This window comes from Bicyclus anynana, chromosome 8 (assembly GCF_947172395.1).
Source record: "Bicyclus anynana chromosome 8, ilBicAnyn1.1, whole genome shotgun sequence".
Classification (NCBI taxonomy): domain Eukaryota; kingdom Metazoa; phylum Arthropoda; class Insecta; order Lepidoptera; family Nymphalidae; genus Bicyclus; species Bicyclus anynana.
In genome coordinates, this window is record NC_069090.1 from 267,307 (window position 1) to 291,191 (window position 23,885).

The 23,885-nt window shown below is 39.9% G+C and overlaps 3 protein-coding genes across 10 annotated transcripts; 2 read left to right on the top strand and 1 right to left on the bottom strand.

Annotated features, from left to right (window-relative positions):
• Positions 1 to 761: 761 nt before the first annotated feature.
• LOC112049650 (uncharacterized) lies at positions 762 to 7,316 on the top strand. Of its 3 annotated transcripts, none has more exons than XM_052883074.1 (7): positions 762 to 958; positions 1,881 to 2,022; positions 2,778 to 2,926; positions 5,412 to 5,578; positions 5,982 to 6,041; positions 6,486 to 6,580; positions 6,960 to 7,316. In XM_052883074.1, the coding sequence occupies exons 1-7, from the start codon at positions 947 to 949 to the stop codon at positions 7,052 to 7,054; spliced, it is 720 nt and encodes a 239-aa protein (XP_052739034.1). In that variant the 5' UTR covers positions 762 to 946; the 3' UTR covers positions 7,055 to 7,316. The 3 variants fall into 3 exon arrangements, with proteins under 3 accessions (XP_052739034.1, XP_052739033.1, XP_052739035.1); XM_052883073.1 differs by having other exon boundaries at positions 764 to 958; positions 2,778 to 2,938; positions 6,960 to 7,314; XM_052883075.1 differs by lacking the exons at positions 762 to 958; positions 1,881 to 2,022 and adding an exon at positions 1,346 to 1,535 and having other exon boundaries at positions 2,778 to 2,938; positions 6,960 to 7,121.
• Positions 7,317 to 8,239: 923 nt separating this feature from the next.
• Positions 8,240 to 16,218, bottom strand: LOC112049646 (tRNA pseudouridine synthase Pus10). 5 transcript variants are annotated; one of them, XM_024087626.2, is made up of 12 exons: positions 15,985 to 16,218; positions 14,933 to 15,183; positions 14,379 to 14,488; positions 13,518 to 13,657; positions 12,819 to 12,920; positions 11,655 to 11,776; positions 10,916 to 11,029; positions 10,182 to 10,284; positions 9,831 to 9,937; positions 9,666 to 9,759; positions 9,116 to 9,590; positions 8,240 to 8,450 (listed from the first exon to the last, which is right to left on the bottom strand). In XM_024087626.2, exons 1-12 carry the CDS (start codon positions 16,105 to 16,107, stop codon positions 8,260 to 8,262), a joined length of 1,932 nt encoding a protein of 643 aa, XP_023943394.2. In that variant the 5' UTR covers positions 16,108 to 16,218; the 3' UTR covers positions 8,240 to 8,259. The 5 variants fall into 5 exon arrangements, with proteins under 5 accessions (XP_023943394.2, XP_052739036.1, XP_052739039.1 ...); XM_052883076.1 differs by having other exon boundaries at positions 8,240 to 8,484; XM_052883079.1 differs by having other exon boundaries at positions 15,858 to 15,988.
• A 210-nt stretch (positions 16,219 to 16,428) lies between these two features.
• LOC112049642 (sorting and assembly machinery component 50 homolog) lies at positions 16,429 to 23,778 on the top strand. Of its 2 annotated transcripts, none has more exons than XR_002887102.2 (13): positions 16,429 to 16,589; positions 16,668 to 16,781; positions 17,215 to 17,337; positions 17,631 to 17,726; positions 18,400 to 18,484; positions 18,636 to 18,765; positions 19,044 to 19,149; positions 19,755 to 19,842; positions 20,559 to 20,740; positions 20,862 to 21,014; positions 21,432 to 21,552; positions 22,119 to 22,400; positions 23,029 to 23,778. XR_002887102.2 is itself a non-coding variant. In XM_024087618.2 (13 exons), the coding sequence occupies exons 1-12, from the start codon at positions 16,569 to 16,571 to the stop codon at positions 22,301 to 22,303; spliced, it is 1,404 nt and encodes a 467-aa protein (XP_023943386.1). In that variant the 5' UTR covers positions 16,429 to 16,568; the 3' UTR covers positions 22,304 to 22,311; positions 23,029 to 23,778. The 2 variants fall into 2 exon arrangements, 1 of the variants encoding a protein (XP_023943386.1); XM_024087618.2 differs by having other exon boundaries at positions 22,119 to 22,311.
• Positions 23,779 to 23,885: the final 107 nt, after the last annotated feature.

Here is a 23,885-nt window from a genome sequence, read left to right on the forward strand (position 1 = left end):
TAGACCTTACCCTCTGTCAAAAAGTGATCACATATTGATCACGATCTAACGTGTTTATAAAAACTGTTTCTATAGAATCGATATTTCATTGATGTGAACGTTTGTGGATAGTCTACGCGATGTTTCTGTTAAAAGTACACGTGTGTGTATTGCGTTGTTTGCAGTGTAAGGACACAGAATATTTGCGTCCCGCTCAAAAAACGACAGACAATTTTGTTGATGAATCCTCTATGTTAAAACTCCATGGTTATTGCGTTGTTGTTGTTAGTTTGGCTAAGGCTGAAAGTAGACACTGAAATCACCCGACAAATTGAAAAAAAAAACGTGTGCGTCTCGGGGCCTTTGACCTAAACCTGCTCCGTGCGCCGTATGCGTGAGACAAAGCCAGACCATGGACCTATTAAGAGCCAGACAAAGTGGCACCTACCATATTTAATAATTTATTTTGGTGGCGCCGTCACGCGCAAAGTCACCTATAGGAAGTTCTCACTTCAAAAACAAAAATACAATTATCAAACTAAGCTATTCCAATATTTGCACTATAATTTGAGAATGGCCCCTGATTTTTTTAAATTTGCCGAGCGATCTCTACTTTCATTAGCCAAACCAGCCAAACTGAGATATGTTGGGAGAAGGTTGTCTTCTACATAACTTCTTGACAGCAACCCTTCCCTTACCGTCAGTACCCCTAGGTAGGGTGGGGTAGGGGTAGGGTAGATAGGGGTAGTATAGGGTAGGGATAGGGAAGAAGTGCACATATTGTCAAAGTGAAGCTTGAGCGAGTCCGCTAGTCTAGCATAAAAATAGCATAAGCATACTAATCATCTAAGATTTATATTGTTAGGTCGGTTGAAAGCAATAATTATTTTTGTTAATGGTCTATGTAATTAACGGCCATTTAAAGTAAAATGAATTACTGACATTACCTAAATCGATTCCTGAGACCATGCACGTTATGGTAAGTATGAAAAAGTACTCGTAATAAAATACTAGATTATATAATATAAAAATGACAATTATTCGTCTCCAAAATCTAAGTAGTAGTAGGCATCATTGTCAGCCTAATTTAAGCGCCGCCTACAGCGTCATGCCTCTATCTTTCACAGCTTTACGATAAATATCAGAATGATTACATAGGGACTAAAATCTTTCCCAAATTCAGAAAAAAATTGTCTGTCATTTTCTGAAGGAAACGAGCTTATATTTAGCATAGTAAGTTTTTGCCTGTTTTTTACACCATTCAAATACACAAAAAGGTGTAAAAAAAAAAAAACTAGCGAGGCAAGTCCTTATCTAATTAGTCTGGGGATGTTAATGATAATGAGCGGGACGGGAGACTGAACCCGCTCGTGCTCTTCAAATTATGCGACTGAGAAAATTTCTTAGAACTTAGAAGAAAGAAAAGCTCAGTACCTACTCGTATACATATGTATACCTACTTCCAAGGTCGTAGGTACTCGACTTCCAGGATGTCGTACATACTTAATACGAAGCCACATAGCTAACCTAAGCCACACAGCGGGCGATGGAACGAGGTATGTTAAGAGTATCTCTGCGTGATCGAATCAGAAATGAGGAGATCCGCAGAAGAACCAATGTCACCGACAGAGCTCAACGAGTTGCGAAGCTGAAGTGGCAATGGGCGGGCACATAGTTCGAAGAGCCGATGGACGTTGGGGCCCCAAATTGCTGGAATGGCGACCCCGCACTAGAAAGCGCAGTGTTGGTTGACCCCCACCAGGTGGGCTGACGACATCAAGCGAATAGCAGGGATTCGCTGGATTCAGGTAGCTCAGTATCGTGATGTTTGGAAGTTCCTACAAAAGGTCTATGATCTGCAGTGGACGTCCACCGTCCTACCTACCTACCAATTTTTACAGAAATCGACATTATCAGCTCTCCTGATACCGGTGGTGCTAAGCTCGATCAGTGTCCGGCGTGCAGGCTGGCTGGACCGCGTGGTCGAGTATCAGAAGAGACGTTTTGTCGATGATCTCATGAAGCCACCTGTGAAGATTACTGGTACATTTTGTTTAACATCATTCAATTACAGGTAGTACCTACCTACCTATATTTTTAGAAAAAATTTGTTAGTTTTTCACAAATCCCGTGGGAAAGATGGATTTTTCCGGAATGAAAGTAGCCTATGTTGTGCCTATGTTAATCCAGAGTAAAATCCATTTCCATTTCCGCTGAATCGCTTTAGTAGCCGCAGCGTATAGGAGGAACAAACATACGTTCACACACACACACCCAAATTTTCGCGTTACATTTTTATTAAAAAAATTTAATTAATTCACTAAATACTTAATGAAAGTTTTTTTTTTATTCTTTAAGTAGAAGTTTGCACAACTTGACTACAATCTCTGATGTTATATATGATGGAAGCAGGCTAACTTTCTAGGATGAGGATGAAAGTCCACACGCCTTTCGGTTGCTACACGACATCGTACCAGAACGCTAAATAGCTTGGTTGTACTTACGTTTTTGCCGGTAGGGTGGTAACTGGTAATCACCACGATCCGAGGTCTGATGACACTCCCATGATGTGCGGGCGACGGGGGGAAATACTGCGCGGGTGCGAAATCGTACGTGCGGGGAAGTGAGGTGCATCAAACGTGGGTTATTCATTCATCGCTACACGCCCCCCGGCCCGCGCGGACTATCGGGAGTGTTACGAACGAAGTTGCCAAGCTATAATAAACGTCATAAGGCAACAGTCACCCGCACCGTGCAACAGCGCACAAAGTACTCACGTCACTATGATTACACAACAGCTAGAATAGAAGAAGCACCTCCAGGCTACGTGGACTCCTCGGCCTGGGACTACGACTCCGTCATGCGCCTGCTGACTCTCATCAGAGACAGCGAAGGCGCAGCGCCCGTCCGGCTTGCTCTGCGCCGTGCAATGAAGGACAACAGACGGGTCATGAATTGGGTATTTGATTACCTTTAAATATATTGATTTTTATGAGACACTAGCTGACCGGTTTCACTCACGTATTTCCCGTTCCCGAAGAATACGGGGATAATATATAGCCTATAGCCTTCCTGGATAAATGGGCTATCTAACACTGAAATAATTTTTCAAATCGGACCAATGGTTCTTGAGATTAGCGCTTTAATATAGATTCGGGAAAATAAACACTAATTATAAAAAAAATATATATATGTTTTAAGCTTCTGTAGGTAGGTTCATAGGTACAAGAAGTATAAATTTTTGTTTGTGCGTTAATCCTGCTCCTTGTGTTTTGTACTCTTGATTTTGGGCACCTACCTAACCCCAAAATCAAGAGTACGTAAATAATTTTTACTTCATAAAATCCCAAATTAGCTTAAATCTCAGTGCTAAAATATTTCACCGAATCGTTTCACAGCGGCTAGTTGCCTTGACTGGTGACAAGGGCTGGCTCATTATTTGCGCAAAGGATCAGCCTGACCTGACTGTCCAACGCGGGAAAGCAGCCATGCAGCCAGTATTTTGCCACCGTTCCACGTGGACATGATTAATTAGTGACTTATCTATACTAATATTATAAAGAGGTAAAGTTTGTAAGTTTGTAAGTTTGTCACATTTTTTAAATGGGGTAATCTTCGGAACTACTGGTCCGATTTTAAAAATTCTTTCACCAGTAGAATGCTACATTATCGGGGAGTGCTATAGGCTATATTTTATATTGCTATCATATATATTAGCCGAGTTGTCACAGTTTTAGTCATACAGGTCGGACTGAAAATCCTCTTAAACAGACTTATTCGCATGCGCTGCCTTAACTATTGTGTATAATTGAAATTAATGTATGGAGGCTTTATGTATCTTTAAAAGTTCTACAAAAAAGTCCGCGACACCATATATCTATCTTCTATATATTAGCAGATATAGTACCTTTTGTGTTTTAAAAATTATTAATTTTATATACTTAGGTTTACGTCATTATTTATACAACTAAACTTTAATCCTTATTAAAATAAATTATTTAATAATCACAAGGATATTATGAAGATAAGATTTGCCCTTTACAGTATGTTAATTACTTACATAGTTTCGGAGATAATACAAAATTTCTAAAAAACGCAGAAATTCCGCTATATGACGCCCGGCGCTTTCATTTACGTAGTTCCCGTTCCCGTGTGAATATGGGGATCAAACATAGCCTATGACACTCGCAAATAACGTAGCTTTCTATTGGTAAAACAATTTTCCAAATCGGTCCAGTAGATCCAGAGATTACCTCCTACAACCACACGAACTTTACCTCTTTATAATATTAGCATAGAAGTCTCTATTTCTCTTGGTCATACCACCACTCGCGAAGGACTGGACCGATCTTGCTAAGGGTAGGAGTAAGATAGAGAAGTTACAGGGTAGGGTAGGGTACGGGTAGGGAAGCGTAGGGGTAGTGTAGGGGTAGGGTAGGTTTAGGGCCGGGTTTAGGGTAGTGGTAGGGAAGGGGTAGAGGTAGGGTAGGTTTAGGGCCGGGTTTAGGGTAGTGGTAGGGTAGGGGTAGAGGTAGGGTAGGTTTAGGGCCGGGTTTAGGGTAGTGGTAGGGTAGGGGTAGAGGTAGGGTAGTGATAGGGTAGAGGTACGGGTAGGTTAGGGAAGTGATAGGGTAGGGGTAGGATAGGCGTGAGATCGGGGTACGGGTGGGATAGGGTACGGGGAGGGTAGGGTAGGATGGGGGTAGGGGTAGGATGGGGGTAGGGTGTAGGTAAGGTAGGGGTAGGGTAGGAGTAGGTTTGTTGGGTAGGGTAGGGGTAGGGTAGATGTAGGGGTTGGGTAGGGTTGGGGTAGTGGTAGGGTAGGGTAGGGGTAGGGTAGATGTAGGGGTTGGGTAGGGTTGGGGTAGTGGTAGGGTAGGGTAGGGGTAGTAGTAAAGTTGACATCGAAATTTACGCGGACGAAGTCGCGGGCGTCCGCTAGTACTATTAATAATTATTAACTTATACTATTGTGTATATTCCAGCCGTGATAGCCCAGTGGCCCCTGCGTCCGATTCCGGAGGGTGTGGGTTCGAATCCGGTACCGGGCATGCACCTCCAACTTTTCAGTTGTGTGCATTTTAAGAAATTAAATATCACGTGTCTCAAACGGTGAAGGAAAACATCGTGAGGAAACCTGCATACCAGAGAATTTTCATAATTCTATGCGTGTGTGAAGTCTGCCAATCCGCATTGGGCCAGCGTGGTGGACTAATGCCTAATCCCTCTCATTCTGAGAGGAGACACGAGCTCAGCAGTGAGCCAAAAATGGGTTGATAACGACGACTATTGTGTATACACACAATAGTATAACTTAGCTTATGTTTCTTATTGTAGGTATTCTTATAATTTATACCGCCATAATACCTACTCGTATATAGTTTCGTTGGTTTAACAATTCAGTATTGAAAAGTAATTTCCTTGTGCTACAGGAACACCCCAACGATTTCCACGACGAAAGGGACTCAGGCGAGTACTACCTATGGGGACCTGACATTTTCAAAGGCTTGAGTCCAATAGACGCGCAGAAGATTATCATTGTCTCTAACCCTGTGGAGGCGAAGCTTCCTAGTGCGACAATCACCGTGTCCTTACTGAGGTTTTGTGCTTTTTTTATTCATATTACATATAAATTGTATATTTCAAGTAAGTAGGTAGGTATGTTGTCATGAGTCGAAAGTCAAAAGTTGAAAACATAAAAAGTTACTTTGACCGAGAAGAGCCCACCAGACTCAGCCAGGGTATTTATTGTTTATCACCATTTTACAATTTTATTTAGAATCAAGTAGATACCCAGTCATATTTTTAATTTATAAATTACCTACGTGTCACGTTGTTTGTCCTCGATGGACTCTTTAAACTACTTAACCCTAATTTGGATAAGCATCGGCTGATGATGATGACATTTTAAATTAACTTTTTTACAAACTACCTAATTTATTTGAAACCAATTAAAATGTGCCTTAGATAAATCAGTTAAAAGTCATATAAATATTTTGCAGATCGATTATGGAAAGCAGAGCGAAAGAGGGTAGATCAATGCCAACAACGAGACTCAATATGTAAGTACTAGCTGACGTCGCGCGGTTTCACCCGCGTGGTTCCCGTTCCCGTCGGAATATGGGGATAATATATAGCCTATAGCCTTCCTCGATAAAAGGGCTATCTAACAGTGAAAGAATTTTTCAAATCGGACCAGTAGTTCCTGAGATTAGCGTGTTCAATCAAACAAACAAACTCTTCAGCTTTATTATATTAGTATAGATTTGTTTAAAATACTTACCTACCACATCGTTAATCCCAAGATTGTTTTTTTATACCTACCTATAATAACTCAGAAAAATGTACCTATAGGTATTTATAATTCGTGTCACAGTGCATTTCACACCTCCGAAACGGCCACCGATTTTCGGTCCCCCCAAGGTTCACCCCAAAATTGTTATAAAGCAAAATATCAACGTTTGCCGAGTCAGCTAGTACAGCATATAATTGCGTTTTACTTCCAGCACCTGGCCAGTGACACCCAAGAGGAGCATCACTTATAAAGAAAGTACCAAAACCCCAGAGTCTGATTCAGCATCCTCTTCTGCGACCGGTGAAGGTAATTTAACTCTTATAGCTCCTTTCGGAACTGTGTTTGTCATGCCCTCGACTCAAACTTGTAAAATTGTAATAAAACATTTGGTATACCTAGTACATATACAGTTCGTGCACTATAGCATGGTGCGGGTGACAGTTCGTTTCACTATTGAAAGTTGTCGCGATTCACTATAATATTACGTATTATGTACGTCAGACAACTGTCACTCGCACCATGCTACAGGGCACGAAATGTAACGTATTCTAGGCTACGCTTCGATATGTTACAGTTAGGCTACTGAAAGTAGACTGTGTGTAAGCATCTTTATAAAAAAATTGCAAACATTAAACTGAGATATTCCAATATTTTCATTCTAATATATATTTTTGACAAATTCCAGTAACCACAGCGGCGGGACAGACGAACGAAACTGAAGCCGCGAGCGAAGTTGCAACGCCGGTCAACGGCACCTCCAATAGTGAAACACAAACTTAGTAGTTAGTGATGGATCTTATTAAAACTTTACCTACTGAGGTCTAATTTTTGATTTAATTATTCAAAAAATTCGATTTTGGAAAATATTGTAGTATTTATTACACGTGCCGCAATTCACGATAATAGTATGTATTATGAACGTCATAAAGACGACTGTCACCGTACCCATGCTATCTGAAAAACACAATGTATAACTAACGAGGCTCAATCGCAAACTATACTCCATGCACAATCAAACGATTGTTACCTTTTTTCAGTTAAACCGCTGGGCAGATTTTCATGAATTATGGTATATAGATCACTGACATGAGTGACAAATTGGAAATTAGAGCTTAACGTTACTTTTTATGACGGTAAAATCCATGATTTCTAAGAGATCAGAAGGTTGCGTGTTCAGATCACGTCGGGGTCACCAATATCGCCATTGAGGTTTTAATATTTATGTAGATTTATTCACTTTACTGATTGTAACAATTGTATATAGATATAAAATAAAAGATTAACAAATAGATGTGAAGCAGTGTGGAATGATGAAGTGATAAAGATGTAATGAATGGGCGAAACAATATATCCACGCATGCGCGGTCGAAGGAATTCTAAATATGAAATGTGAATGTAGATGGCCTAACTTAAAGTGGGCGAACGAAAGAGTTCGTTCGCCACAATTTTACAAAAATATTCCACGCCAACGGAGTTGCTTGCTTCAGCTAGTATTACTAAAGGAACGGTAATAGGAAGTCACTAACACTATTGATGTACTAAACGTCGAACTAATTGAAATCTAATATTTTTGTCAAACGCTCCATTTGTATGGGATTTATTATAGTGACGTCATGAAACAGTTGAAACATAGAACAGCATGGTCAACAGGCGCTTTGGCTCGTATTGTCAAAAACATATTTAAAAGCTAAAATTTTCATGTAATCACGTCAAAAATTCAGTATAGTAGAACGATAATGAACTATTTAAGACCATTAAATAGTGTCAACTAGCCTATTAAATGTGTAGTGTTCGTGTATATACACCGGTAGTGGGCGAGAGCGGCCATGCTGTCTCCGGCATCGAGAGGAGGCGGACGTGTGCTGCTGGCCATTATAGTGTATAATAGTGTAGCGGTGAGACGGTGACTCACTGCTATTACAGTAAGGACAAGGGACCTTAAATGGTTCAAATGAAACGCAGTAGTGTATAATAAGCATCGTGTATTAGACGGGCGGCGGCGGCGGCGGCGGCCAGGCCAGGTGCACGGCGCTGACGTCAAGCGCCAGCAGGTCGACGCGCGCGCGCAGCACGTCGCGCAGCGCGGGCCGCGAGCGGCGCAGCTCGCCGTGCGCCCACTCCTTGACGTACGTGCCGGCCGACGTGCGCGCCCGCAGCCGGAACAGCTGCGCGTGCTCTGCGGCACGCACCCACCGTTACTCTACGGGAACCTTTTAACCTAATTTTGACGGCCTCCGATTTAGCGTTCCGGTACGATGCCGTGTAGAAACTGACAGGGGTGTGGATTTTCATCCACCTCCGAACAAGTTAGCCCGCTTACATCTTAGACTGCATCATTACCAGGTGAGATTGTAGTCAAGGGCTAACTTGTAAAGAATAAAAAAAAAAGAATAAAAAATAAACCATGAATTTTTCCGAGACGGAACTACTTTCCGTCTATGCGTTAATCCAGAGTAAAATCTATTTCCATTCCAAATTTCAGCCAAATCGGTTCTGTAGTTGCGGCGTGAAAAAATAACAAACATCCATACAAACTTTCGCATTTATAATATTAGTAGAATACCATATATTTTACTAATTATGATACTAGCAGACGCCACGCGGTTTACGCTACCGGCGTAGTTTCCGTTTCCGTAGGAATACAGGGATACTATAATCCTAATATCCTATAGCCTTCCTTGGTAAATGGGCTATCTAACAGTGAAAGAATTTTTCAAATCGGACCAGTAGTTAGACCTGAGATTAGCGCGTTCAAACAAACAAACAAACAAACTCTTCAGCTTTATAATATTAGTAAAGACAATCTGTTAATTTACATAAATGCATAAAATATAGTTTTACCTGGCACTGCTTCAGCTTCCAACTCCAGAATCTGTCTGGTCCGGGTGAGCAAGGGCCGCCTGTGAAGAACTCTTATGGGAGTTTTTTGCTCTATCACAATCTTCACATCTGAAAGATTATCACATTTCTCTGAGTTTAGAGATGTGTCCATAGCTTCAGCTACTTGAACATAATTTTTTTCTGGAGTAGCATCAATATCTTTTGCATCGGACGAATTTTTAGCCATTTGGTTCTCCTCGGAAGTGTTTTGAATGTCTGTTTTAGTTGTTTTGGAATCTGGACTAGCGTTTAGACTATCTCCATTTGCATCTAAAGTATTTGCGTTATTCTCTTCATCTGAGGTATCACCATTGGAATCGTTATGGTCATTAGATTTATTGTTAAGGCTGTTTTGAGAATTCTGGGGGGTATTTCGGAAAGAATTGATCCGTGCTATGTCTTCTGGGGTCACTTTTACGGGACTGTCAGGAGATACCTGCAAAATAATAAGTAATGAGAATTTTGAAAAATATTTTTGATTTGAGATTGTACTTGTATGGATAACACTTACATCATCAAATTGGGAATGAGACAGTTTTATACAAAGAGCTTCATACGTTTTGCTTTTTGTTTCTTCGCCTTTCTTCAACTGGACCAAGTCCTCCCTAAAATATGACGTCATCATGAATTCGATATGGATACATTTTCAAGTTTTAATTAAAAACAAATGACATACCTAGTTATAGGTACAATCTGTTTTACGATTACTTCTTTGCTTTCAGAAATTAATTGACACGCTTTAGCGAGCTCGTCCGCAGTCAACTGGCGCGTAGGATCTGTTATCTGAAATAATAGTTTTTAATAAATTCAAAATGGGGAATTATTGATTATAACAATTTAAATATTAGGTCCCAAATTAAGGAGATGATTCATTATCAAAGTAAAATTATCAAGATTTCTTTTAAATACAGGTGGGCATTAGCTTTGAGCCTTCATAAAATGAGTAATGTCTGCCAATCGCAATCCCTTAGCAATAAGAAGGCGAAGGGTAAGTGTATGGGGTAGTGCGGTAGTGCGGTGGGGGTACCTCGACAGCGAAGGGGCGGCCCTCCCCGAGGCAGCGCACGTCGACGTCCTCCCTGCCGGCCGCTATCAGCTTCAGTCTGCGGTCCGCCTCCTCTTCATCCATACTGTAACAGCGCCAGATTATGAGAACAAACAGATTTCCACTCATCTACGCTCAGACTAATCACATAAGGACTAGTGTAGCACCCAAGTTCACTAACAAAATTGGCTGTCATTTTCTGTGGAAAATGAGCTTAGATTTGAAACTAGAAGTTTTTTACACCATTCTACTACACGAAAAGGTATTTTTACTAAGCCCTTTAACCGACGAAGGCGATTACAACTATAAAACATCGATTCTACAGACAGTTTTTATAATCGTTATAAATTAGATCGTTGATCATATACTTTGACAAAAAAGTAACGTTTAGCGACGACGGTCCTTATCTAATTAGTCTGAGCATCTACGTGATCTAAGGATTTACGTGTTAAGTTATTTCGTATAGTTTATCATGATAAAAAAGTAGCCCTTGTGTATGCGTGATAAGTTATTGCTAAATGTTTAAAATAAGACAATGTTTTATTTGCTAAAAATATTTTTTTTTTTTTATAAATAGACGCAACTCATAATAAAGATAACTTTGTAACTTTAGTTAGTACATAGTTTTAATCTATTCTTCTGCAACAGTATGAACCTGTAGATGTTATATTCTATGATAAAGGTTTTGCTATTGGTTAGCTACACTCTCGACTTACTTGTAAAAGTCAGCCAGGGGCTTGTATATGATCTCCTGAACTGAAGACGGTAGAACTCTCTTTTTGTCCAGGATCCATGGCGACTGGGGCAAATTGCGACTTAGTTTGATGTACCTAGGAAGAAGTCAAGTATATAAAGTCGACTTTTGCAAAAGTACAATTAGGATGAAATTGAGTGATATTAAAAAAAAAAATAAGCGTCGAAATGACAATTTTCCCCATTTTTTAAATTCGATTAAAAAACAAGTGAGACACGGTGTTCAAACTCCAAAACTTTTGATTTATGTAAAGAATATTTAAAGCTTTCAAAGAAAAAATCCATGAATTATTCGTCGAAAGCTATTTTTACATAGGAAATATAGTGCAGAGGTGAGTCTGAAATAAGTTCATTCAATTTCGCGGTTTTTTGAGGTGTATAATTTCATTTTAAATTAATGACACTATATTACATTACAGCGTATGATTTCTTTAAATATAAACAAGACGAATGTTTTAGAAAAGTTCAATTTAAAAGTTTTAAAATATAAAAAACTAAATGTAAGTATACGAAAAGTATTTACCTACACGTTTTGTTTATATACTCAGAGGCACAATTATCCGCCCACTTTATTTAATATGACGCGATTATATTAAAGTGGGCGGATAATTGTGCCTCTGAGTATATTTACGAGAATTTCACAACGACTTCATTTCACTCACTCACGTGGTAGTCACTTAAACAAATAAAGAAACTTCCAACCTGCCAGCCAGGTACATGGGCGCGTGCGCGCACACCATGCCCACGCACAGCGCGCGCACGCTCGCCGTGGGCAGGCCGCCGCCCGCCGCCTGCAGCGCCGCCAGGCTCGCGGTGGCCAGCGCCTGTCACAACCACTCCAAAGCTATTGAATCTACTCATTATAGTAAGACTGGTTTTAGAGTCACGCTGCGAGACAGACGAAATGTACGAACTCCTAAGGAGCGTTTCGGAATAACGCGCGCGTCGGCGCGCTACGCGTTGAGCTGTCAGTGCCGACGGTCAGCGTGACTCTAAAACCAGCCTAAAGCTTAGTCTACCTTACTAGTTTCATATATCTAATTGAGCAGTGATAGACCTGTGGATATGACTTTATAAGGGCGTAGGTTAGAATCCGGTCTGCATCTCCAGCTTTTCAGTTCCGGTCATTTTAAGAAATTAAATATCACGTCTAGCGATTCTAGTCCATATCTAATTAGTCTGAGTAATAAAGTCTCACTTTCATCATCATCAATCATCGCTTCAACCGTTTGATGTCCACAGCAGGACTTAAGCATTTCGTAGGGAATTACGATTCGCTCGATGGCGTTGGTACACCTAGTAGGTTGACCAACACTGTGCTTTATTGTGCTCAAGTGATGTGCGATAGATATGGATGTGAGGTTTACCCGCAAAATCTCTCTAACAATGAAGTTAAATACTGTTAGATGTGTTACTAGGTCATGAAAAATGAGTCGCTCAAAAGAGAAAATTTCCACCTCAATGTTAATTGTAGCCAACAATGAACGTTATTTAAATAAATAATAACTAAATATTGTCTACATTTCGAGTTGTGTGTTCAGCAAGTGTATAAACTATATATACATAAATGAATAATGGAATTAAAGACAAAATTTTGCATGTGTACGCTTAGTTGTGTAGCCTATTATTCAGATCACTTTTTGCGGTGATTTTGTAGGGATGTATCCAATCTATAGTATAAAATTATCTTTGCTCTCTATAACCTGTTAAAAGACCTCAGCATGACGAGAACTGTAGCAAGTTCTGTATTACAATTTAGAATGGGTGTCCAAGGCTAGTCTAGTTGGCTAGGCAGGGAGCAAACTAGCAGAGCAGGTAATATGGACGGTAATGGACGCCTCTAAAAATTTCTTTTATTATACACACCTGTTCAACAGACCTTCTGGTAAATTCAGTCACAAACCGCCTCTTTTGTTTGCTTCTCTCTTCAAACAGCTGCGGCGATACTTGCTTGAGAATCTCCAATTCCTGAAAAAGCATGTCTATCACACCAAGTGAGAGGCACATCACTTTTTCTTAACCTATAGTGTCACAGTAATAGGGGCCGGACTCATCAACGAGTGGCAGTGGTACGATCACTGCGGTGGACTATTGTGGTATCCACTCGTAACACAGTCTTTTCCGACTAGTTGAGGGGAATAAGACTTTTGATCATATAGCTAATATTCATTAAAAATATTTGCTTCAACAACAAATAGTGTGAAACTGAAAATACTTTCTTTCACTGCGTTGGGACAATAGAGATGAGATTGGAACAAATCCGCCATTGGTCGACATTTTGTCTACGGACATTTTTTTTCACGAGATATGTGGTTGGTTTTGCGCTTGCCCTAGAGGTAGGAATCCATAATTATGATATTGGATTTGACCACCTTTCACGACACCAAACTTTTGCTTTGTAGAAGGTAACAGGGAAATAGTATATTAAGACTATCAGAAGCCCGCAGTTACACCTGCTCAGTTCCCATTGCTGTGGGAATATGGGGAAAAAAATGACCTATGGAGCCTATTCAATTTAAACAATTTTTCCTTTTTATGAATTATTGTTTTATTAAAAATGTTTACCTGCATATCATCAGCATAGTCATAGTTGAGTGTGACGAGCAGCGGCGACACGGCTCCCGAGTCCAACGTCTTGTTGATCTGTGCGGCGAGCTGCACGCCAAATGACCACTTCCATGCTTCCTTCAGCGCTGTCAGAGTTTCTGGAACAAGTAACTATGTGGAGGTTCTATACTTGGGTTAAAGTTCCTGGGTTTTTTTACTTACTCCAAGGAGAATCAAAGTCTCATAGTTCAATTGCAAAGTTGAAGTTGAAGTGGCAATGGGCTTGGCACATTATTTGAAGAGCCTATAGACAATAGGGTCCCAAAGTACCAGAATGACGAACTTGCAGTGGATAGTGCTTATTGTATTTAGATAGACTTTCAAGGGGCACATAATAACTTTATTACAAAATCTGTTTAAATCAAAATAAATAAAAAGCCTGGTTCAGCCACGCGCTGTGTAGGGCTCCATAGAATCATCAATAATTCGAAAAATAGTTTTTCCAGACTCACCATATTTTTTAAAGATTTATCTGACGATATCCCACACTATAGGATAAAACAAGTAAAAAAAAATATATAGGGAGGTTTATATTTCAATATTTTTCAAGATTTTATTTCACAACTTTGTGGACATTTTTAATTAACTTGTTTATACTTTTTTAACCTTTCTAGTCTCTGCTAAGCTGCAGATGGACATGGCAAAATTATAAGGGTTCCTCGTTGACTATGGAACCCTATAAAAAGCCTTTGGTAATTAATATATTATTTGATTTTTCCAAATTTGTTATACCAGAGCAATTAGCTAGGCTATTCAACATAAGCCTCCTCTAAATTCTATTAGTTTAAATGTGATGATAATCGTGTAAGCAAACCTTACTATCATCATATCCTGGGAACTCCTCAGCAAGCCGCAGTGTGATGGCGCGCTCACGGAGCAATGTAGCCATAGGTGCCGACAGTGCACATGCAAAAGTGGCACATTCATATCTAAAAGACAGAAATTAATTTTACAGAAACATGCAATTTTCACCATTAAATAGAAAATATTTTTTTAGTCTGTATGTTTCTCAATAGCCTCCTATGTGTATCCCATTAAAATCAGCTATTTCAAAGATGAACCAGGACAAACAGATAGATAGACAGACAATTAATTTAAAAAAGCTTGTTTGTGTTTTGGTATTTTGTGAATAAAATAAGCTGATAATTATCAATATCAAATTCATAATTCATTTATTTTCAATTAGGCTTAGTTTACAAGCACTTTTGAAATGTGAAGTTATGTCATGATTTTAATGGTGGTAATTAGAGTTGAAAACTTAAAATCGAAGTTACAAGGGTTCCAATCATGCCTCTGTCTCGGTAATAAGTCATAACTTAAGTATCAATAAATAATATTTAGATAGAGAAAATATGTAATATGAAAACCCTCACTTCTTTTTAGCCAGCACATTTTTGACCATAGAGAAACTATCAAATCTCTTATCTTCTTGTAGCACTCCCAGACAACTGATACAAACGTCTATCCTCCTTTTTTTACATGGTGGTAAATTAGTGAGGTCATCACTATCGCCATTGGTCACATTCTTGTCAATGACTTCTGGTTTTAATGAATTGTCATTTCCATTTTCTAGATCTTCATTTTGTTCAAATGTCTGTTTTGGTTTGTCTGCTTCATCTTGATACTGAAATGAATATGATAGATTAATACATTTTGTTTATTTCAACTATAATCAAATTAAAATTTTCCTGCATATTATAAAATATACTGAGAAAACAGGATTTTTACAAACTTTGATGCAATGTAAAAATTAATGAGAATTGTGAATTTGTAAGAATCTCATGATAAAAGTGTTAATTGTATCAACCTTCAAGTATTTTGACCATTCGGAATGTAATTGTGTGCAAGCAAAATTAAAAATTCATAAATTAAAATGAGATTTTTAATGGCAACGTTGATACAATTAATTTAGTATGTTTGTGGAACCCTTGGGTATTCTTTTTATATATTGTAAAAGTGTTAAACCACTTTATACACAATATTGCCCTCCCCCATGTCCCTTGCATGGAGAATCATGAATCATCACAATCAATCATCATTTTTTTTAATTCCTTGTAATTAGTATTGGTAAATTCTAGTAAGCAGAAAAACTGACATGATGAAATAAGGAAGTTCCCCCAATATTCTCCTAACGAATTAATTTTCCATAAAGGCGAGAATCCCCATCCTCCACCCTATCAAAGATAGTTAATTCAATACCCAACCCAATCTTGTAAATACATGTTACAAGATTGGGTTGGGTGTGGGCACAAAATTAAAAAAAAATCATCAAAACAAGACTAAGTTTCTAACACTCACAGTATGTATAAAATTGCACCGTTTGTTACTATAAATAGTATTCCAATTGAATCAAATTATATACGAAAGTCATAATAAGGTAAATACAAAATTAAAAACTTTGAAAAATAAAAAGGTTGATACAAACTATGGTCACAAAACTGTCTACATGCTCGTAGGAGTCAGGATTTTTAATCCCTATATATCGAAGACAGCATGCCTCACAACAACCTAAATGTTTGCAGTATTTATACACTGCTTTCGGATTCATTTTAATTTACAATCTTCAATTCAAAATAAAAGATAAACAAACAAAATAAACCGCATGTTTTAGGTCAAATGGTAATTGAATCACAGACACAAATCACATTCACAGATCACTATAGAAATTGAATTGAACGCAACACAAACGTCAATGTCAAATCAAATGAGCATAGAGCCATAGACACCACAAACGTCAAATGAAGCACAGCACCACAGAACACTAATACTCCCACTCATAGAGTACATTGAATATAGGGCTCCCACTGCACAGACAGACAAGGCAAAACATAAATGTCTATCAATCTCTATCAATCAAGTGTCACTGTCAATTGTCAAGTATCTATTAATCTGTGCTCAAAGTCAAATCTTTGTTTATGTAATTCAAAAACACAATATTTCAAATTAAATAATAAATTTTGACAAAAGTTTTCGTAATTTATAGTTCGTAGAATTGTTTCGTTTAACAAAATGGGTACCGTGCATGCTAAGGTGATAATTCCACAATTATTTTAACTACATAATTTAGGTTATGTCGTTAAGTTCTTCAGTTCATATTTTGTTATTTAGGCTGAACGAGAAAGTGACAAGGACGCCGTGGGTAGTGGGATATTTGAGTTTGAAGAACCTGACGCCTTTGAGGAGCCAGTCGCTAAGCCCAGCATCAAGCTTAACGGAGTTAGGGTACGTATGCTGTACTGTGCTCTTCAATCTTAGCTAGTGGACTTCCGTGACTTCGTACGCGTCGAAAACAGTAAAATCCAATTGGAATATGCTTCGTCTTGAATTATTCAGTTTATTAATAAAAACCACATTAAAATCTGTAGCATACTATAAAAGATCTATATGTACATACTAACAGATGATGTTGGGAAGTGATTATCTGTAAACTATGTTATAATGTTCTGGTTTAATTACATATGAGCTGACATGGTGAATGTATGTAGATCTATAATTGCCAATTTATTTAATTAATATAAAATCACCAATTTGTTTCTCAACTACCCCTGTACTGTTCACTTCAACTGCATTATTAGACACAGCTAAATGATTCTCTTCTCTGCCAGCCTTAATATTTAATATTATAGAAGATAGTTACAGTTGTTTCATGTTTTAGGCTCGTGTAGATCGTGTCCATGTGGATGGACTGAGCAGAACTAAAGATGACATAATAAAGAGTACTATTGATGAATTGTTCCATGCAACAGACTTTGAAGATGTCATTCTACGTGCACATAAGGTTTGTGTCTGTCACATGCTAACTAGCAATATCTGCAAAGCAGTGACGGCCCTATTTATTAACTTTGAGTAACTTTATTGGATAAACCTACACATTAACTAGTTATTGTAAGTAATTCTTAAGTCACATGATTTCATATGCACTACTTATTTATTGCTAACTGATCAAACTTCTTACCTGTGACAGTGATTTGATGTTAATCATGTTAGGTGGCTTGTAGATCACAGTTTAAATTTCAAAGAATTGGTTTGGATAATAGCAAATTAAAGAAGTTTTTCATTATGTGTGAACAGGTTCGCCGAGCACTGGACTCTATGGGATGCTTCAGAGACATTGGTGTGTATATTGATGTCTCCAGTGGGCCAGGAGCCACGCCTGAGGGTCTGGAGGTATTTATAATATTCCATAAAAATCGGCTTAATAAAAGTCCTTAACTTTCTCTAAATCTATTTTGTGCCAACTGTATTGTATTTCTTTTATCCAGGAAGCTCAGCTTGTATTGATCAAGAGCTATAGTAACATAAACTTTGAATTATTCTTTAATGTTTTTATAACTTGACAGCAATATTATCTCTATTTTTCTCTATCTATGGTATTGTGTTAGACAAAGAAAAAGATAAATTTTTTGTATGTCAAGTGGTTATCGTGATTTCGAGAGATTGAATGACCTTTTGCATTCATATCTTTTTCTATGTTTTTCTACTCTATTATGACTATTGACTTTCCATACACACTTTCAACCCCTATTTCATCCCCTTTTCTTTTTATTTTAGCGATAAAAGTAGCCTATGTTCTGCTCCAAGGTCCCATTTATCATAATACCAAAATTCATTTTGATTGGTTCTGCTGTTTTGCCGTGAAAAGATAACTAACAAACAGACAGACTATTTTCGCATTTATAATATAGTACAGATATGGAAGTATAGATAGATACAGAATAAATAGCTGTTGTTTGATTAGGTGAAATAGTTTCAGCTGATTATGAGAGATTGTTTATTACAATAAAATAATTTCATTATCCTCTAAACTTTAAAATATCCAGCTTACTACAATTGTCTGCAGGTGACGTTTCAAGTGAAAGAGTTGTCTCGGATCGTCGGCGGAATTAATACCACAGTCAGTGAAAATGAGGGCAATCTTGTGTTGGGTAATTTATTTAATTTATTTATGAGTATTTATTGTGAATTTTGACTTTATTATTTTGAATTTTGTCTTTATTGTTTCTTGTAGATGTAGGCTGATAATATGATGATGGATGGCAAAATTTGTCAATAGGATGTTGTTTGTATATTTGTCAGGGGTGAAGCTGCCGAACGTACTTGGTCGCGGCGAGCGCGTGGCGGCCGAGTACAGCGTGGGGCACCGCAGCTCCTCGAACTTCAACGTGTCTGCCACCAAGCCCTACCCCCACAGCACTCTGACCCCAGTGTGAGTACGCGTGCAGGGGCACCAGGTGCCGAACCTGCTGTGATTGTGTATATTGCTGTAAGCTTTTTAATGGAATCGAAACAGCGTCACCAAGAGGCTTGAGAGATGAAATGGCATGGGGAAAAACTCTAAAGGCATCTAAAGGAGACTCTCACCTTGACTTGGAGGAGGAGGAGGAGGAGTCACTCTCCAGATGATAGGCAAAGCCCGAACTATTTGCTAGTGCTTTTCGTTAACATTGGCGGGAACAGTATTGTTAAGCGACGTTGTTGTGGCAGGTTGTCGGCGACGGTGTACCAGCAGAACCATGAGTACCCGTGGTCGGGCTACAAGCTGCTGGACCGCGGCCTGCTGCTCGACGTTGCCTTCAAGACCTCGCCAGTGGTGAGCATAGTCTTTTAAGCTTACATGACTATCTCCTTTTGCTTAAAATTATCTTTAAGGATTTTTATGGTCTACTAGCAGTCGCAGCCAGTGATTTCGTTCGCCCTTAGACCTCTTTAATCCGGCCATGTCGCCAAATTCTTAGCGATCGTCAACTAACTATAAACTACATTCCTGCCAAAATTCATGATTGTACTTCTGGCGGTTTTCGATATTTCGTGATGACCTTTCGCATTTTATATACAGAAAAGATAGGGTTGCACTGGACTACATTTAGCCTGATGGAAAATAATTAAGAGGTGTAGGATGAAACGCGTTTGCCTAGAAAGGCTCATTTACTTGTACTGTTATATTATGGGCAAGTTTAGAAAAGAGAAAATTCTGACAAGAGATTTATAAAAAAATCCGCAAAGTCGATTTTGTTTTGTATGTGATGGTGAAATGACATACCGCGTTTGTGTATATAAACTGAACGTTCGTCTTGTTAAAGAACGATCATTAAATTTTACACACCGCGCTGTCTGCCAACTTATACTAACTCTAGTTTGCACAGCATATGTGATATCATGGCATGCAGTTGAGGAATGGATGTTGTGTGTTGTCAGACGAAGCACAACCTGCAGTGGGAGGGCGTGGTGCGCGACACGGCGGTGCTAAGCAAGACCACCAGCTTCAAGGTGCGCGAGAGCAGCGGTGAGTGCGCCACATTCATGGCCACTGGCCACCCTGAGCCTTCACTGAGTGACAGGGTGAACTCATTACTTTACTTTAGTAACTCAACCCTTTCCATTACTAGTAAAGATTCTGTTAGACCAGCTAATGGCTATTTAGCTGGATTCATAAAGTCACCAATGAGGTAGATCTGTGAGGCGTGAACCAGAACTTGTGGAAATCGTCAAAATGAGAAAAGTATGCATATCGAGGGCACTTACTACGGCACGAGAGATATGAGTTCCTACAGCTCATCTTGATGGGAAAAGTTGGTGGTAAAAGAAGCGTTAGTTGCCGCAAAATTTCTTGGCACCGAAACATGCGAGATGGGACCAGTATCGTGAGTGATGCACAATTATTTCGCTTTGCGAAAGATAAAGAAACATATACGAAACTGATTGCTAATCTTGGTTAGTCGGACAGTCCAGCCCCTTAGTCATAAATGCTTACATAAAATAGTTTAATATGTAACATCTTTTCTATAAACTGTGGAAAACTGTTCATTTTCCTCATACTGTGGGAGGGGTTATTGAAAAGGGATGACAGTTTCATGCAGACAGCCGGGAAATAGTTCGGTTTTTAACTAATGAGCGTGTTGTGCTCTGCTAGAGTTGGTCATCAGATTGTGCCAACCTGTTATCTGAACAGTTCTTGTTGTTGTTTGTTTTGATATTTTTACGCAGGACATTTGTACGCAGGTCCCCAGATGAAGTCCGTGATCCGGCACATCGTGACGGTGGACCACCGCGACGAGCCCATCTTCCCCACGCGCGGCTCGTGGGTGCAGTTCAGCAGCGAGCTGGCCGGGCTGGGCGGCGGCGTGGCCAACGTGCGCACCGAGCTGCAGGCGCAGACCAACAGGGAGCTGGCGCCCGGCTGTGTGAGTGTGTGTCACTGCACGAGTGTACAGTTCAGCAGTGAGCGAAATTAGTCAATAGTGCCGAGGCACTTTGGTTGATATTAATTGTCATGTCTCTCACAGCATCGTGTCGTGTCGACAGGTGGTGCAGGTGTCCGGCGCGCTGGGCGTGCTGCACGACATGTACGGGACGGACATCCCTGACCACTTCTACCTGGGCGGGCCCGCCACGCTGCGCGGCTTCCGGCAGAGGGGCGTGGGGCCGCATGCTGACCAGCAGGCGTTGGGAGGGACGGTGAGTGCAGTGTTTTGAACGCAAATTTTTTTAAGCAACTTGGATATCCATCCACACTTTAATAATGTTATTAATGCGAAAATAAGTCTGTCTGTTTGTTACAATTTCACGGCTAAACCGTTGAACCAATCAAGATGAATTTTGGTATTATTATTAACGAAACCTTGGGGCAGAACTATGCTACTTTTGTCCCTAAAATTAAATGGAAAGGGGGTGAAATTGGGGTTGAACTTTACACACTCAGAGAATTAAGAAAATTCTCTGGTATGATGACATGATGACCTAAGCCGATAGGCCACCAGCCCCTGCATTGTGTAAAGTTACAACATTGTGCACCAGGCACGATAGTGTACTGTTCAGACGAGCTCTGCCACAGCTCCACTGCAGCTCCACTACAGCTCGGCTGTCGGCCCGCAGGTGTACTGGGCGTCCGGGCTGCACCTGTACACGCCGCTGCCCTTCCAGCCGGGCAAGGGCGGGCTGGGCGAGCTGTTCCGCTCGCACCTCTTCCTCAACGCGGGCTGCTTGGCGCATCCGGGTCAGTTCACGCATTACTCATCATCTACAGCCTATTTTGAAGACATACTGTACTGCACTGTAGTGCGCTGAGAATACAATCTTTCTCATGAAAAAATGAACTAAATTTCGACCAGTAGCGGCGGAATAGTCGCAGTCCCATCTCCTTCATCCCAACGTAATACAAACGATAGCGATGTATCCGGTTGACTAGAACCAAAGTTGGTTAGAATTCCGAATAATATCACTTGTGTGATAATAATATCACGCTACGCTTAGTGTTGAAGAGTTAAAAGTCTGATCTGTAATAATTCAAGAGAGTAGTAATTGTAATCTCATTTCTAATCTCTCTTCTAGAGCTTGAGTGCTTGATCAGAGAACTTTCCAATTAAATTCTTGTGATAGATTAAAACGTAGCTCCACCATACCTACGGACAGTTTCAATAAGTCTATTATTTATATTCTTCTCGCGCAACTTCTTCCTTGGGTTTAATCCCTCGTTACTGAGGATCGTGACCTCAGAACTGATTTGCATTTAAACAATGTTTCGCGCAACATATGAAGTGAATTAAATCTCGTGTGTGGCAGAGGAGGCGGGGCTGGCGGCGGCGGAGGCGCTGACGGAGGCGCGCGTGTCGTGTGGCGCGGGCGTGGCGCTGCGCCTGGGCCGCGCCGCGCGCGTCGAGCTCAACTACTGCGTGCCGCTGCGCGCGCGTGCGCACGACGTGCCCGCGCCCGGCCTGCAGCTCGGCGTGGCGGCGCACCTGCTGTAGCACGAGAGGTACGTCAGCTCGACTGCTGCGTGCCGCACGACGTGCCCGCGCCCGGCCTGCAGCTCGGCGTGGCGGCGCACCTGCTGTAGCACGAGAGGTACTAACTGACGACAATGCTTCCCAGGCAACACAAACAGAAGCTACACAACATCGGCGATGACGAGGTCACCCGGACGTGGGCTTTTTAACTCACGATCTCGGGGGCGCCCGGACTTTTTCATTAATATTCAGGCCAAAGACCCATCCATCGGGCGATGCTTCTCGCCCGAACCTCCCGATGACGCCGCATAGGTCCCATCATGGGGACCACTTACACAAAAAGTCGGGAAAAAATATTACGCGCATTTACGATGAGAGTGCGCTGGCACCATGGTACTATGATTCTAACTTCCACGCGGAAAAAAGGCATCAGGCTAAAATAAACTCTTAGGTAGTCTCACAAACTTTCGCCTTTATAATATGAGTGGGATCTGTCACGGTGCAGGAAAAACATCGTGAGGAAACCTGCATACCAGAGAATTTTCTTAATTCTCTGCGTGTGTGAAGTTTGCCAATCCGCATTGGGCCAGCATGGCGGACTATTGGCCTAACCCCTCTCATTCTGAGACGAGACTCGAGATAATGACGGTGATGATGATTGTCTGTCAAGTTTTAATCATGTAAAAAATATACCTAATTAATGTAATTTTTGATAAGAAATAAATAAGTTTTCCGTCATGTTTCAGGTACTCCCTCAACCTTGTAGACGACATACGAATTATAAATTATTATGAAAATACAAATAATACTTAATTGAAATGATGTACAACACATTTAACTGTATGGACTGTGACAAAAAATAAAATGTACACAAAGTAATAGGACTGTTTTGTGCAGTAGTTCAAATTGCAATGTTTCTTATTAAATTATTCTTTATTTAATAATAAATTATGAGTAGTGACTTATGTTAATTGTACTTATTACTTGCCTGTCTCGACTGTAGACAAGTATTAGTAAAGACAGTCCTTTGAGATGTTGTAAGGTATCAGAGTAAATTGTCATATATCGATAGAAAGAACTCTGATCTGGTTTATCGTGAGATTAGTAGAATACGAGTTGAAAACGTTTTGTATTTCAGTTAACACATTAATGACAGACACAGAATTATTCTCTTGCACCTAATATTTTCAATTACTTAAGCCAACGTCCAGCTGATTTTGGACATAAAAAGTATTAACCTACTTCATGTCTATAATGCGAAGTATTTTGAGAATATTTTTGTAATTTTCATTGTCATTTCCGAAAATTCCGGACTTTAGCACCCCGGATGGTTTCCAAACTAGTCAAGTGTATTCCAACAGATAGACGTGCGTGAATACATTAAACACAACTAAATTGCAATGTATGTGTGACATGAAACTGGCAAAATTGAAGTGACATGTACATAATATATGTTATTAGTAATTTGTTGAAATAAAATATTTTAGTTTTGAAAATCTGGTTTTAGTAAGTCCTCAGTAACCCAACTTATCACCGGTTGTGGTTCGAACTTCGCATTATTATAAGTCCTAACACAGTTTTTTTCGATTAGTTGGAGAGAAAT